The following is a 15,517-nucleotide window of genomic DNA, read 5'->3' as shown; positions in this document are numbered from 1 at the left end:
TCACAGGGGAGACCCAGAGATCTAGATCTAGTAGGCTAGTTCAAGAAAAGGTCATCATTTGGACCAGCGCGCCCGATCTATTTCTCAGGCGGCGGATTAATTGTCCCAAAATTTAAGTACCAGTTGTGAATAGAGTGCTTCCTAGGAGGATGTTCATTAAATCTCGTGCTAAAGTGACGTTGCACACTATATAACTCACACCAACACACAAAATCCGATAACAATTGACTAACAAACAGCAGCTGATATACTACGCAGCCAAAGTAACGAAAACAAAACTTTTTGAGTTTTTCTTTCCAATGGTTATCATTGTCCAGTACTACTATTTTCAATCGAAATCATTTGTAATAACCTTGTATACTGGTTTTAGCAGGAGCGAACATTTATTGGCCCTTGATCATGTTTTTCAACATCCCCCATTTGCATATGCAACACCAAAATCGAACCAGCTCCTACCTGGTGGAATTACTGTTTGAATAAAGAGAAGTTTATGACCTTTCAAGTTATAGACGCGTTTTTGCAATTTTTGATTTGCTATCAAAATTATAACAAATTTTTTTGTGCATATGTTAGTAAATGCTGCCCACGTGAGTTTTTAATGTATAATAAAAAAAATTAACAAATAAACTTCAGTGGGCCAAACGCGTTTGGACAGCATTGTTGTTGAGTACGTTCCATATATTAAATTGTGTTTCTGGTTCTAGGTGTTATTACTTCAGTTTCTTGCAACGACCTCGGCGTTTTCGCACTTCCTGGTGATGCAATGGCCTAAAAAGCTGTGTAACAAATTAATCATTGTTTATTTCCTAGCTTCAATACTTACTTCCGCGACTTCGTACGATCGATGCGTACAGAATATAAAAACACATCGACACGGCACAGCACAAGAGATTTGGCGCATATATCGATCGATACGCGTACGCGAAATAGCAGAGTGCGACATTAACGAAAAAAAGAGTTTTTAAAAATACAAAAATATAATCCGATTGGGTCCAATTCTGTATCTAAACCATCCAAGGATACACAAAATTTAATCAAAATCCTTCCACCCGCTTAGGAGGGTCTCAGTCACAAACACACGCATAAAATAATTTTATATATAAAGAAGATATGGTACCTATTCACTGCAGGTCGCGGTGTAAACTTGTAATTCGATACAAACAAATCGGAAAAACGGGATATTCGTTAAACAGGCAAAGCGAGGTGTTATAAGAATTGATTTGTAATGCTCTCCTTATGGTGGCATTTTTTAGTAAGTGTGTATTAGCTTTGTTACGCTCGAAAATTCATAATAGAAATTACGTCCGCACAATTACATGAAAAGATACAACCCAAAAGTCCATGCACAGGAAAAATAAAATCCTACCTTTATAAAGCTGCCCTTCACGAATCTGTAACAAAGAACAAATTTACGTTAAAAGGTTAAAAAAGAAGAAAACTAAAAAAAATGAAACAGTACATGTCTTACTTGAAGAAATCACTATATAAAAAGTGAACTGGTGACCTGCTAAACTTAATAAACATTACCTTGAACTTTCGGTTTTATAAATTAAAGTGTGGGGGACTGAAATAAACATGAAAAAAGCTATGTGATAAGATAAGTTATAAAATAAGCTGCCGATCACCTTGTCATCCAAAATTGTTCGAAAAATGGAATATACCGAAGGTAAACTTATCGTTCTTCTTTACATCTATTTAAATCATTGCTTTTTTAGATGAAATTCGTTACAAGAAAAATATCATATACACTACAGATTATGAAGATGAACCAGATTCAAGAGGCCTCGGATATGCATACTTTGAACAAATGTTAGAAAACAATGATCTTGTAGCGCAAGTGGATGGCTACACCGGAGAAACAGATACGTTTGCTTCACTTTTAAAAAGATGTGTACGTACCGCCATTTGGTTAAAGGAAATGGGATTGCAATATGGTGATGTCGTTTCGTCGTGCACATATAATCATTTAAACAGTGGGGTCCCTCATATTTCCAGTTACTTTATTGGTGCCAAAATAGCGGCCTTTGATCCTACTTTATCAGTTAGGGAAGCAGCTTACCTTTTCCGCCAAGTGACGCCAAAGGTGATATTTACAGGCACCGAATCTGTAAAGCTTATGGAAAACGTTATACAAGAAGTCGGTGCTAATACTAAAATAGTAGTATTCGGCGCTACTGACAGGCACGTGCCATTTAGTGATCTAATCAGTCCCAAACCAAACGAAACGTCCTTTAAACCTGTTGAAGTATAGCACCTTAAGGATATTGCGCTAATCTTGTTCAGTAGCGGTACCACTGGGCTACCAAAAGGAGTTTGTTTCAGTCATCGCGCCATGTTGCATTCAGTGGCAGCGATAAAGTAAGTTATTAGTAGTCGATGATGTAGCAATAATCGTTAGAATTTCAGAGAGCGTGATTATCGAGGTGTAATCCTTTATAGTAGCGATTCCCCTTTTTGGAACGTGTTTAGCAATTATCTTCATCGATCGATTTTTAATAAGTGTGTGCGATTAGTCTCCCCAGCTTTTGACTACAACAATCCCTGGAGCATTTTCACTTACAATGTAAAAGGTATAATTGTTCTACAGAATCACTAAAGATAATTTGTGCAGGTAAATTATGTCATGCTTGACTTGACTCGCATGTTAACACTGTGTCATACTCCAAAGCCGAAGGGCATCGATCTGAGTAACTTAGGGACTTTGCTAGTAACCGGTACCACAATTAGTGAAGATCAAATGGCGAAGGCAAGGGAGACGTTTCCAGGAGTTCATGTATCTCAATCTTATGGCCTAAGTGAAGTTTTCTGTGGCGTGGCATATTTTGATCCTACCAAACCTAAACATGTGCAGTTGGCAATAAAAAAAACGGGCTCGTGTGGATTACCAAGGCGAGGGATTTGCCTTAAAGTGAGATTCTGTGCTTGATCTTTCTTCATGTTTAACGTGTGTTTAAAGGTGGTGGATCCCGATACAGAAAAAGTGCTTGGACCGAACCAAAATGGAGAAATACGTTTAAAAACCTCTAGGCAACTTTCTGGATATCATAACATAGACTCAAGTGGTGTTTGGGATTCCGATGGCTGGTTACGAACTGGTGATTACGGTTACTACGATCAAGACTATTGCATTTACGTAATTGATCGCATAAAAGAAATGTTTGAGTATCGCTATAAGCACATCACTCCGTCTACAATCGAAAGTGTTATCAATACCCATCCTGCGGTTTTTAGATCCGTTGTAATAGGTGTACCGCATTATATGGATAATCATCACCCCATGGCGCTGATCATATTAAAACCCGATTGTGCCAATGTAACTACTGACGAAATTGAAAAGTATGTAGAAGTAAGGGTTGAAGATCCTTTCCGTTTAAGAGCAGGCGTAAAATTTGTCAAAAGTTTTCCTTTGACACAATCTGGCAAGGTTAATCGTTTGAGGTTGAAGGAAATGGTTCGGAATAAGCAAGTTTGACAAGTATAATTATAATTTTTTTTCTTTAAAATAAAAACGTCTTTCCACAATTGTGTTACTGTTCATTCCCTTAACGAAAATAAATTGTTACAATTATATTATTATTAAAAATAGCGACAAAGTGCCACACAAATTGATATTCAAATATTAACTTTCCTGTGAGCATAGTTTTAGAACTTAAAGGTCACTAAATTCTGTTATGAAAGGGAAACACCGATCAGGTGGCTTTACTTATATTTTTAGCAATAAGACGATCATACAATCTTGGACAAGCAAAATAATGTTGGGTGTTTTATTAAACATTACGTGGAACAGTTACGCCACTGGTAAGAAACAATTGATTTATCATACATGTCATTATTTATACTACTCTATTTTGTCCTTTGATTATAGATTTTGTCTTTGATGTTTACATTTGAAAGATTTTAAATACTCTTGACAGCCGATTTGTATTTTAAAAACTCGCTGTGACGAAAGAAATGCCGAAATGGTTGTAGAATTGTGAGAAAAACGCAATTAAAAGCGAGATCGCAGTAAGCTTCCCTTGTCTTATTTTTTTATAGCTGGGTCTTCATTTCTGAGAAATTGTAAAAATGTCTAAGTGTTGGGAGAAGTTAATTTTGATTAAGCTCGCTTCCTATTAATGGACAGCAAGCCGAATGAAAGTAGCAAAATAATCAGTAAGGTAAGAGTTGAATTATATTGGTGTACTTGGTGCTGCCGAGGCATATAAGACATCGTCATAAACAATATGACATCCTTAAACCAGATTAGGGAACCGGCCGAGGAACCGGCAAACCAACACAATCAATAATCATACAAGGATTTGTTTGTGACTTTTCAGGTCGTCTAAGAATCTATTGATAAATGGAATTAGCTAGCTGCTTCCACAAAAACAATTGCTTTACCGTATTAAATACCTACTACATTTTTTGGGACTGGGCAGTGAAGAAACTTCATTCTGAGATTAATCGGATTCGAATGCATTTGTTACAATTGCAGCATTGAAAGACAATGGGCGATCAAAAAAGGATTGACGTTGAGCCGTCTTTGGAAGTTCAAGTTATTTATGATTTCCCATGTAACCAGTGACGTCGGAAGTGAATAACTGTTGGGGGGGGGGGGCAAAAATCAGCGACCATGGAGTCTGAAAGGTCCCTCATATGCATAATTCTGTACGAATTAATGCAATAAGCAGTGGGTTTTTTAAGTGACCCTGAAACCTGTTTATTTAATCAATCAAATAATGCAAATTTCTGCATGCACATGCAGTAGAAGATGTGTTTGTCGCTTTTGAGTGACTCATACTTAGAGGGGACGAGGCCCCCCTTGTGTAAAATCTGAGACATACTTCCGACGTCCCTGCATGCAAACAAAAATTCCAAAGGTGACTCGACAGTCACTCTTTGGTCGCATGGAAAATGATTGAGCCCGATTATCATAACGGGCGAGCAAAAATGAATGGCGGTCGAGGAAGTTCGATTTCCAATGTAAACAAACATTTTAAAGATGACTCCACAGTAACTCATTTTTGATTGCACAGTAATATAGGTATGCAATGTAGGTAAATTAACTGTTCGGTAGCAAGTTTTGCGGCTAATTAATGAAGTGTGCCATGTTTTTATTTCGTTTTACTTTAACAATACTAAACCAAGTCTGATGATATCTACGTGGTGTACCAAAGCTAGCAGCGCAATTATGAGGTTATCAGTTTAAGATCTAAAACTTACCCAAAATCAACACATTGGTGAAATCCTAGAGGTCTTGATCCTAAGCATGAAACAGAAGCTCAAGATTTTAGGTATATTTTAAACCCGGCACGTATCGCGAAAAGTGATTATTAATTTAAAGGTTGTTTAAAATAACTCCACAAAACCAAAACACGACCGAAGCGTCACTGTCCACTGATAACGAAACACAATTTCAAATTCAAACTACGAGATGATGCTGGCGACGCCATACTTATTCAAAACTTTTGTTTAAAAATATACCGATTTAATAAACATTGGAGCGAAACGAACGATGTGTCAATATTTTACGCGTGCGTAGTTTTATTGTTCTACAGTTTATATTTTATTATTACCGTTCATAAAGTTTAAGAAAACGTAGAAAAACTTCACACGTTCGCGAGCGGCCTGCAACGATAAACTGGGGCACGTGACACGAAATGGACGCTGGGACTACGTAAGTCGCCACGTGTCAAACAATTCCAAAAAAATGATCCAATCAGAGCACTGAGTTTAAACGAAATTTTAAACATTTGGTTGTATTTTTGACCTTATCTATAACACCCGTATCTATGAAGACCGCTTGTGGATTTTATTGTCCTGGGTCTTTAAAATACGTGAGGCTATCAAAATAGAATTTTTCTGAACTTTTTCGAAAAACTTGCATTGGAAGGGCGGGGGTTTTTGAGTCGGTGTCTTTTCTTTTTTAAAATGTAGTACATAACATATTTTTTTGGAAAGCACAAAGGACAAGCTTAATAACTGTCTTGTTAACGTCATTCTGGAAAACGTCTATAAAACTGCGTTGTAGAAGTCTAAAAAGCTCTTAAAGTACGCGCTGTCGTATGTAGAGGATCTGCCGGAGACACTTTCCGAAATGTGCCAGCGAAGTGATATGTATGTGTCGTTTACATCCCAGCCAGATCTGGCTGTTAGTGCCAATTATGTCAGTCAGTTCTACTTTGTGGTGCATTACCTACAGTTTTTAAAGTTAAATTAATTTCTTTTATACGATTATACAGATTTTAAGGTAAGTTCATAGGCCTCCGTTCATACGTTTCCGTTTGTCCGTTAGCCAATCAGAAGACAGCAAATTTTTAAATCGTACGTCGTCCGTTTACGACGGAAAAGTTGGTTGAAGTTGAACATTTACGTTTCCGTTGGTCCGTTTTTAACAAGAGTGAGGTTATGTTTGGTACGTTAACAGCGTTCGCCTATTCGTTCTTCACAGTAATAATCAGATAGCAACGTATTCTTACTTTCGTACCATTTTTACATATTGTACTGAAAATCACGGAGGGTACAGTACAAAATAAAATTTAGGTTATGGTTATACGTTGCACTTGTACAATGTGCCAGGATTGCTATGAACCTTAACAAAATTTTCTATCCGTTTGACGGATCAACGCAACGGATGAACGGAGAACTATGAACCCACCTTAACACTTTGCTCGAAAGCAATGTCATTGATTATACACGTTATAATCAATGGAAATACCATCCTGTATATATGTTCAGATGTCATTTAAGTCAGTGGTGTAGTAGTAGATGATCCCATGAGAAATCCACGTCACTGATATTCACATAACCTACATTTGGTTATTTACGTTGAAGAAAAAGTCTGTAAGATAAATAAAACGAAGATGATGTCCGAAAAAGACTACGCACCTCTCAGTCCAGCCTGTGTCCGGGCACTTCACGACAAGCTCTACGATAAGAGAAAAACTGCTGCATTAGAGATCGAGAAGTGAGTATCGTTTACAGGGGGTGATGCAGCTTTTAAGATCTTACATTGCAGAATGGTAAAGGAATTTGCAAGTTTGAATAAGACAAACGAAATTAAAAGACTCCTGAAAGTGCTCGGACAGGATTTCGCAAACTCTACAAATCCACATGCAAGGAAAGGGGGACTTATTGGTCTTGCCGCTATTGCTATTGCTTTAGGAAGGGTAAAGTTGTTATTGGACATAGCCGTTTTCTGAGTAAGTGTTTTAGGATACTTCACTCTACACCGAAGAGTTAATCTATCCGATAGTAGCACGTTTTAGCGACCCAGACTCTCGAGTGAAGTATTACGCCTGTGAATCACTGTATAATGTTGCAAAAGTAGCTAGAGGTGCGGTTTTGCCACAGTTTTCACAAATTTTTAGTGCCTTAAGTAAAATTGCAACAGATTCCGAGCAAAGTATTAAAAACGCCTCGGAGTTATTGGATCGCCTTATGAAGGTGCTTGCACGATTCATTTGGGAAGTAATAAACACCTTGTCGTTTTTAAGGATATTGTCACGGAGAGTCCTTCATTTGATTTGCCAGCTTTTATGCCGTTGCTTCGCGAACGTATATACACCAAAAGTTCCTTTGCCCGACAATTTGTCATATCGTGGATATCGGTGTTGGATGCAGTCCCCGATATCGATTTAATCATTTATCTTCCGGAGATATTAGACGGCTTATTTAAGATATTAGACGACCCTATGTTAGAAGTGAAGAAAATGTGTGACACGGTACTTGGAGAATTTCTACGCAGCATTAAGAGTAATCCGGCTCGAGTGGATTTCGGTAGTATGATTAATATTTTAATCGGTCACGCACAAGAGAAAAATGACGAAATCTTACAGGTGGCGTATTAAAGAATTTAATGTACTGATGCGATTCAGTTTGTTGCAGTTTACGGCAATTACATGGATTAAAGAGTTCGTTCAACTGTCTGGACCGTTAATGCTTCCTTACATGTCCGGAATTTTTACTGCCGTATTGCCGTGTTTGGCGTATGATGCGGATTCACGCAGAAGTATCCTTTTTACTTTTATTTGATACTAACTTTAAATTAGTGTTTTACTAATTGTTTTGTTCTGTTGAGTTTGTTTGGTACAATTTGATTTCTCCATATTTTTAAAGTGATTGATTGAGAAAGTTGCAACCTGTTGGTTAAATTGCTGTTTAATTTTTGTTTACAATATGCATGTATTAGAAAATCATTCCATTTTCTTCATGCTAGTACAAAATATAATTGTTGCACTAGGTGCAAAATAAGAATGGCAGGGTATAAGTAACATTTTTGGGAAAACAAAACTTTGTAGTTGTACTGCTTTGCTAAAGAGGCATCTGGCGGCTACAAATGAATCTAAATGAACACAAATGGTGTTCACTGATTGCGCTGAGTAACTTAATGCCTTGAGATAAGATTTTTCCGTTTGGATATGGTTGAATATTCTCTACATTTCAAAGATATTTTGAATTATACAAGGTGCGTTCACAAAGTAGGGCACTAAAAAGGTAATTTTTTAAAAAAATTGCTGTTGCCATTAATAATATTGACCATAGGCAACAAATTTAAATTACGTATTTTGGTAGCAAACTTTATAATTTTTGATACCATAAAAAGTTTCTTTAAAAAAAAAGTTGTTTTGAAGATATATCCAGTGTTCCAGATATTACAAATTATGGTTCTATAGCTGTGCAGTGACTCTACCACCATCTCTTCCCTTTTTTGACAAAGAAAAATAAAATAACCAGCGTTCTAATATGATCTAAGTTGATATTACTTTTTGAAAATAGGTACAGCTCCCTGCCATTCTTATTCGGTAACCCAATACTTTATCATGATTTGTTCTTCTTTCTTTTGAAAGCTTTACGCTGCATTAGCTATACAAAAGTACTATTTATTAGTAATGAAAAAGCGACTTATTGCACAAAACATTATAATAGGGCAAAATTCTGTACAAAACAATCTTAACTGATTATGAAAGTACTGACAATTATAAGCGGTAACAGCCTGCATATTTTTAATGTCAAGTACCCACACATACAGAATGGGCTAAATTTAGATGTACATTTTTGTCAGAATAGAAAAAAACTGCATCTTTGTATTAAAGAACAAAGAAATGTTTTTAATTGCCAACCTACTTTCTCATTTCAAACATGTCATTATGACTGAAAGAATTAAATTAGTTTCAATTGTTTCAGAAATGTGAAGGGATAAGTTCCTTAAACTATGTTGAGTAAAGTCCTTACAATGTGAGAAGAGGCTATTATAGAAGTGAAAGGTTATTCAATTTTGCGAAACAACTTTGCCTCTATAATATCTTGAACTGTTTCCAATATATCACCTTCAAATTTCAATTGGCTAATTATGCCGTAATTGAGTAATTTGTATAATTTCGTGTTGAAATTATATTAGGGAGACTCAAAAACAAAATAATGAGATTTCCGTGGTATGCCATACTTTGTTTGAAGTCTATAGCAGAATTACAAATTATGTATTTGTTCTGATCAGGGGTTGGAACCGGAACCCTCCCTCCCTCCCTCTCTCCCTCCCGATATATAGCCGATTGATGTTCCGACATGCGTAGCTCAGATAAGCTTACGTTAATAGCTTTAACTTTGGCTACAAGAGTACTGGATTCGAATTCCAGGCGTATCATACTTCTTGGCAAGAACACCTCACATTCGCTTTCATTCCTTATCGTCGGTGACTAATCCTTTATTGACTTGATGGCGCTTTGATATCGCTCTAGGAAATTCGCTACAATAAAATAATAAAAAAAATATGTTTATTGTATTGACCAAAAATAAAATCTTGCGTTGTGAATTACGTTCAGAGCTACCACACTAATTTCTACCAACTTAACCTTAGTAGGTACTAAATACACAAAATATTTTATAGTGACTAATACTAAAAATGAACCAAAAACAGTAAGAGGGAATGAAAGTAGAAAAATGATCTAGTTGACAAAGGTGAAACGAACGAGCAAACTCAAAGGAAACCTAAAAATATGCAAAAGTATGTTTGTACTTTAATGTTGTGCATAATGCTTTTCCTATAATTGATAATAATTTATATTTTTCATAATAATTGTATTTATTTATGTAAAACCGCAATCTAAAATTACTGATTCCGCAGAACCCATACCGGAACCCTTAAAAATAATGCTACCTAGAGATATGGAACCAGAACTTATAATTTATATGGGTTCCAACCCCTGGTTCTGATATAAAAATGAGGCAATTACAAACCAGAGGGAATTGATATAGGACTTTATTTTATATTGTTTAGGAGACCTTTGACTGAACTTAATTCAAGGCAGTTTTTGATATAAGATAAAGCCGGTGTGTTTTGTTTTGAAATATGCATATTATACAGGGAGGAATGTTACTTGGGTATTAATCAATTAACAATTGATCTGTTCTCTACAATCCGTTATAACATAACTGTACTTACATAATCAAACACTCACTCAACTTATATAATACAAGTGTATTAGTTCGAGAGGCAGCAACATGTAGCATGCAATGATTTCTCTTTTGCAAAATGCTAAAATATTTGTAGACTTGTCTCATTCTCAATTTGCAGGGTATTAAACAATTATTAGCTTTGCGGTTACGTACAATTTATGTTGCTATCTCTCCAACTGAATCAATTCATGCTTATTTTCCTAAATTCGCCTAAACACTGAACCAGAGAATGTAATGGATTCCGCACCACTTTTATCATAAATCTACGATACATTGCATGCGACTGGCCTGTTTTTGTTTTTGATTACTAAAATGCTAAGCGCATGCTTATCCTGTCGATTGGGTTTGGAAACAATTTTTTTTATATCTAGTGCAATGACGCATGCTATAGGAGTTTTTTTCTTCTCCTTAATTTAGTGACAGACATTAAGGAAACCGCAACTGCTGTGAATCACACTTTAATGAAATTGGTCTCCTTGCAAGTAGAACAAGGGGCCACGGCGGTAAGAACTGCAGGAGGTGAGTAAACGACATTGACGACTCGGCGAGACTTACTCATTTAAAAGGTGAAGACAACGAAGTACGGGGCCAACTCGATCTGCCATCTGTTGTCGAAGTTTTAACCCAGCATATCGCCCATAGTTCTGTTCAAACTAAGGTCGCGGTTTTACGATGGATTCATCACTTGTACATCAAGTTACCGAATAAGGTAGAAGAACGCTGTCTGTAGTTTTTGATAATTCCCTTTCACCGTAGATGTTTAGTTATATCGATATATTATTTCCCGCTTTATTGCGAACTTTAGCTGATCCGGCGGACGAGGTGGTACAGCAGTGCCTGGTGGTAATTGCAGAAGTAATATCCGCTCCGGCTGGGGAAGTTTCGCAAGACTTGTCCAAAACACGTAAGTCTTTGCAAGGGTATATATTTTTGTGAGTGTCGCTTGCAAACACTGGAACTCTTGTGACTGGTCAAGTAAAAGGAACTAAAACAAAAACAGAGAGATCACAAGAATATTTTAATAAAATGTATACGTTTGAACAGCAAAACGGTCCGTTCAAAAGTGTATCAGTTTTCTTGTGATTTCCAGATATTTTTGTTTCACTTTATGTTACTCCAGTAGTGCAGAGAAACGTTAATGACACATACTTGTAAATCTAGTGACGTATGCGCATGCGCAGACCAACTTGGGACAAAAGTATTTTATTCAAAGGCAAAAGCAATAAATAATGGACCCAAACTACAAGGAATTTAGCTGGCCTTCACTATAATGTTTGCATTTTAGAGGCACCAATAAGAGAAGCATCACCAGATGTGAACTCATACTATACAAAATTTCTCATTTCGTTACTTAATTCATTTAGCGCTGATAAACACCTGTTAGAAGAGCGAGGCTCGTTCATCATAAGGTGAGAGGTACTGCTTAGGGGGACTGGATTTTTATTCCGTCATTGTAGACAGTTATGTGTTTTACTTAACGCGGAAGACATCTACTGGACGTTGGCGAAAATTTTGCTGAAAGATTCAAATTTGAAATTTGCCAGCTTAATGGTCGGTACCCTTAATATGATCTTACTTACATCTTCTGAATTGTTCGAGTTACGGAATAAACTTAAGGATCTAAACACTAAGGTAAAATTTCAAGTGGCAATGAGTAGATAATTGAGTTATTTGTAGGAATCCTGCACACTTTTTTGCTGTTTGTATGAAACATGGTGTCATGATCCCGTTGCGACTGTCGCCTTGTGTCTTTTAACGCAGTGTTACAAACATATATGTGATCTTATAAAAGTGTTGTATCCTTTGAGAACTTCTTTACATTTTTCATTCTTTTCCTTAACTGTATATAGCGGTAATATAGAAGTGACCGTAGAGTTTTTAACCGAAATCGATAAATTAGTTCAATTGATCGAATCTCCGATTTTTGCATGTAAGCTTAGTCAATTAAATGCGTGAGCCAACTGAGTGTATTGTAGATTTGAGGTTAGAATTACTGGAAGTACCATGCGATCAACATTTAGTGAGAGCCTTGTATGGTCTTTTAATGCTACTACCTCAAACGGAAGCGTTCCAAACGTTAAGGACTCGCCTTGCTTGCATTCCTAGTTTACACTTAGAATGTACTCATAGAAGGTACGTAGATAATCAGGTTTGAGTTTATGGTCTACATGTTATCTGCAGAGAAGCAGCGACAGTGCCAAAAAAATTACCAGAGAAATTGAAGGAAATCGATTTTAAGAAACTTTTAGCCCATTTTAATGAAGTACAAGCTCGCCATAAGGATCACAAAAAATCCACAAGGGCTCAGAAGTTAGCAGTTCTTCAAAAAGCGAATGTCGACATTTAATGACATGATTTTCTTGGTATTTCAGTACAGTACCTGCTCACAATATGGATTGTGACGTTTAATTTTTCGTACTGCAAAATGCATTCCATAATCTTTTGCTGATATATTGATTTGTTCAAGAATAGAGTACTTCTCCGAAAATGATAGTACTTTAATTGGCCACAATTAATTAGCGGCACAGCCTAGGCCCAACTGAGCTTATTAGTTAAGTACGGTTGGTATTGCCAACAATAGCCAAAGATAAAATACATGGTATTTAACTATGTTCTTTTTTATTAATTGTACATTGTTTACAAAATAAATATTGAAAGTTATTAATGGATCGTTATTATAATTTTATATTATTAATTGAAATTTTTCGTTTGCGTCATAAACATATTTCTCGAACATTGATCAAATTGTAGCGAGATCAAATATCACTGTTCAAGGATCACTTCTTTTGTGGCTGTCACAGACTTGATCAATTTTGACTGAGTTCCTGATTATTTGAAAGTTGCAGCAGTGCCTTTTTTTCTCTATGTGTTTTTCCAATTTCAAAGTAATTTTAATTAGAGGTAACATTAGTGAATCCAGTGATGTCTTTAACAAATGGATCTTGTGGCTAGAAATTAGGTTTACATATGCCCAGACCAACTAGAATGAACTTTTTATGTAGATTCTTTTAGTAGTGACATACACCTTCAAAGTTATGTGTGAAGGGGAAGGAGGGGCGCGTATTTAAACCAGGAAAATACACTACCGTCATTTGGGCCTTCTTTAACAGTTTTTACCGACATTACTTTCGTGATAATTCGCTAGTTTTGATGCTAGGGACTTTTATAAAACAAAAATGAAGGTTTTTTCAAGTACTTCAAAAAGATTCTATGCCTTTTTTTTGGTTTGCTTGAATTTTGAATTTTTTCAGTGTAGTATTTTTTGAAAAGAGAATTTTAATATGCTATTTTACCTGAGCCCATATATACTTATCTTAAAAACGGCAGATTATTCAACAATCATTATCAAGAAACGTTTGTAATAAACATTTTTCTGTGTTTTTTTTTAACTAAAAAATATATTGTCATTCTGAAATTTGCAATGTTTTGATTTCCCCCCGTATCTCTTAAGCGAGCGAATATTTTCAAATTTTGACTTCACTGTTTCGTTTGATACAAAAAGAGCACATGATGCCTATATTACTTTTTTGTTAGCCAGTGTTGTAACACACTTATTTGAGTACTGAAGTGCGGTAGGGAAGGAACACAAAATAAAACGCTGAAATGCAAAAAGTTTATTTAATAATGATTGTTATAATTTCGTTTTTTTTTCGGTTCCAACGGTCCGGATCTATTGGAAATACTGTTCTGGTTTAATTTATTATGATTCTAGTTCTAAACATCATTGTGTTAAATCTTTTTTTAATTCATAATGGTATTTTATGAAGTGGACGGTATATATCCCCCTAGAGGATTTAGTCATGAACACCTCCTTGACCATTTCGCACTGTCATCACTTCAGCATAGGCGCTTCATCGCATCAATTAAATTCCTGTATGATATTCTGCACAACAACATAGACTGTTCCAAACTTCTAAATGAAATTAATTGGCATGTGCCTAGATTGACAACTCGAAGAAGTCATACTTTTTCTCTCCCACAAATAAATAGCAACATCATGTACAGGTCTCCTATGTATGCAATTTGTAATAGTTACAATACTATAAGTTCAATCTGTGACATTACTCACTCATCCTGGAAGGACATCATTCGAACATTGAGTATGTAACGACCGCAACTATCTAATTAATTAAGAATTTTTGTCTGCTTCGAATTACTTTTTTTCTTCTCCTATTTTACTTAAACCACCGTATATGTTTATCTTATGTTTTTGTATTTTGTATGTAATTCATATTGTGATTTGTCCTTTAATTGGATATTCTGTTGGGCAATAAAGCATTATTATTATTATTATTATTATTATTATTATTATTATTTTTGGTTTCAAGTGAAAAATGTGTAAAAAACCGAAGCATGCCTAGCTGCTTACTTGCTCAGAAAGTCCCGGAAAATATGGCAACTAATCTTGAAATAATTCAAACTGGCCAATAGAAAGCCTCCAAAACGACGCGGTACACTTCCGTGCTATAATAAATTATTAATTAATCGGTTTTGACAGTTTACGCTTCACGGCTTCACGTTACTAGTTTACACTTTGCTTCTTGTATGTGCTATATTTTACGTTTTTCGTCTTCATCTACAATCTTAAATGCGTTTACGTTTTTTAAAACCAAGTACAAATAGTGATTTTAATGTTGCTCCTTGATGTTATGCAACGGATATAGCGCGTGGCCTACTTCTATTTATTTACTATCTACTTTCTGAACATGGTGCCACTGTAGAGATAAGTAGATGCATTTTTCATTGCATTTGGGTTCTAATATTGTTTGATGGAGGATTGCAACATTTGAACGCTAATTTGAATTTTGTTTCACAGTAATTATCACCTTTTTACACAAGCTCAAACTGTTCGATGTAAATTTTTTTAACCTCAACTCAAGGGCCAGACTACTATATGTTATCTAGATACAAAATATAAATATCTAGATCCACTGAAACAAATGTATCTTTATCTGTATCTAGATACTGAAATAAAAGTATCTGTCACAATACTGGGAGATGCCCTACAAAATTCTGGAAGATGGGACACCCTGTACATCAAACCTACTGCCGTGTAAAGTGTAAACGTAAACAGACCTTTACG

General features: G+C 35.7%; 1 protein-coding gene and 1 pseudogene across 5 annotated transcripts; both read left to right on the top strand.

Moving 5' to 3' along the window:
• Window positions 1–25: 25 nt before the first annotated feature.
• On the top strand, window positions 26–3,522 carry LOC116163945 (annotated as a pseudogene).
• A 3,227-nt stretch (window positions 3,523–6,749) lies between these two features.
• LOC116163673 (protein VAC14 homolog) lies at window positions 6,750–13,099 on the top strand. 5 transcript variants are annotated; one of them, XM_031477737.1, is made up of 14 exons: window positions 6,751–6,946; window positions 6,998–7,148; window positions 7,195–7,425; window positions 7,476–7,817; window positions 7,867–7,990; window positions 10,852–10,953; window positions 11,001–11,143; window positions 11,191–11,338; window positions 11,720–11,843; window positions 11,892–12,066; window positions 12,112–12,230; window positions 12,285–12,364; window positions 12,411–12,567; window positions 12,616–13,099. In XM_031477737.1, the coding sequence occupies exons 1-14, from the start codon at window positions 6,843–6,845 to the stop codon at window positions 12,779–12,781; spliced, it is 2,166 nt and encodes a 721-aa protein (XP_031333597.1). In that variant the 5' UTR covers window positions 6,751–6,842; the 3' UTR covers window positions 12,782–13,099. The 5 variants fall into 5 exon arrangements, with proteins under 5 accessions (XP_031333594.1, XP_031333592.1, XP_031333593.1 ...); XM_031477734.1 differs by having other exon boundaries at window positions 6,750–6,946; window positions 10,858–10,953; window positions 11,007–11,143; window positions 12,112–12,364; XM_031477732.1 differs by having other exon boundaries at window positions 6,750–6,946; window positions 10,858–10,953; window positions 12,112–12,364.
• Window positions 13,100–15,517: the final 2,418 nt, after the last annotated feature.

Source organism: Photinus pyralis, unplaced genomic scaffold, assembly GCF_008802855.1.
Source record: "Photinus pyralis isolate 1611_PpyrPB1 unplaced genomic scaffold, Ppyr1.3 Ppyr1.4_LG2, whole genome shotgun sequence".
NCBI classification, from domain to species: domain Eukaryota; kingdom Metazoa; phylum Arthropoda; class Insecta; order Coleoptera; family Lampyridae; genus Photinus; species Photinus pyralis.
Note: the sequence above shows the minus strand (reverse complement) of the source record. Positions and strands in the feature narration are given on the sequence as shown.

What these genes read in the sequence shown, in the direction of transcription:
- LOC116163673 (XM_031477731.1), top strand. Translation starts at nt 6,843, where the DNA reads ATGATGTCCGAAAAAGACTACGCACCTCTCAGTCCAGCCTGTGTCCGG. An exon ending in TTGCTATTGCTTTAGGAAGG is followed by an intron (nt 7,149 to 7,194) that starts GTAAAGTTGTTA and finishes TAAGTGTTTTAG; the next exon opens with GATACTTCACTCTACACCGA. An exon ending in CGAATCTCCGATTTTTGCAT is followed by an intron (nt 12,365 to 12,410) that starts GTAAGCTTAGTC and finishes AGTGTATTGTAG; the next exon opens with ATTTGAGGTTAGAATTACTG.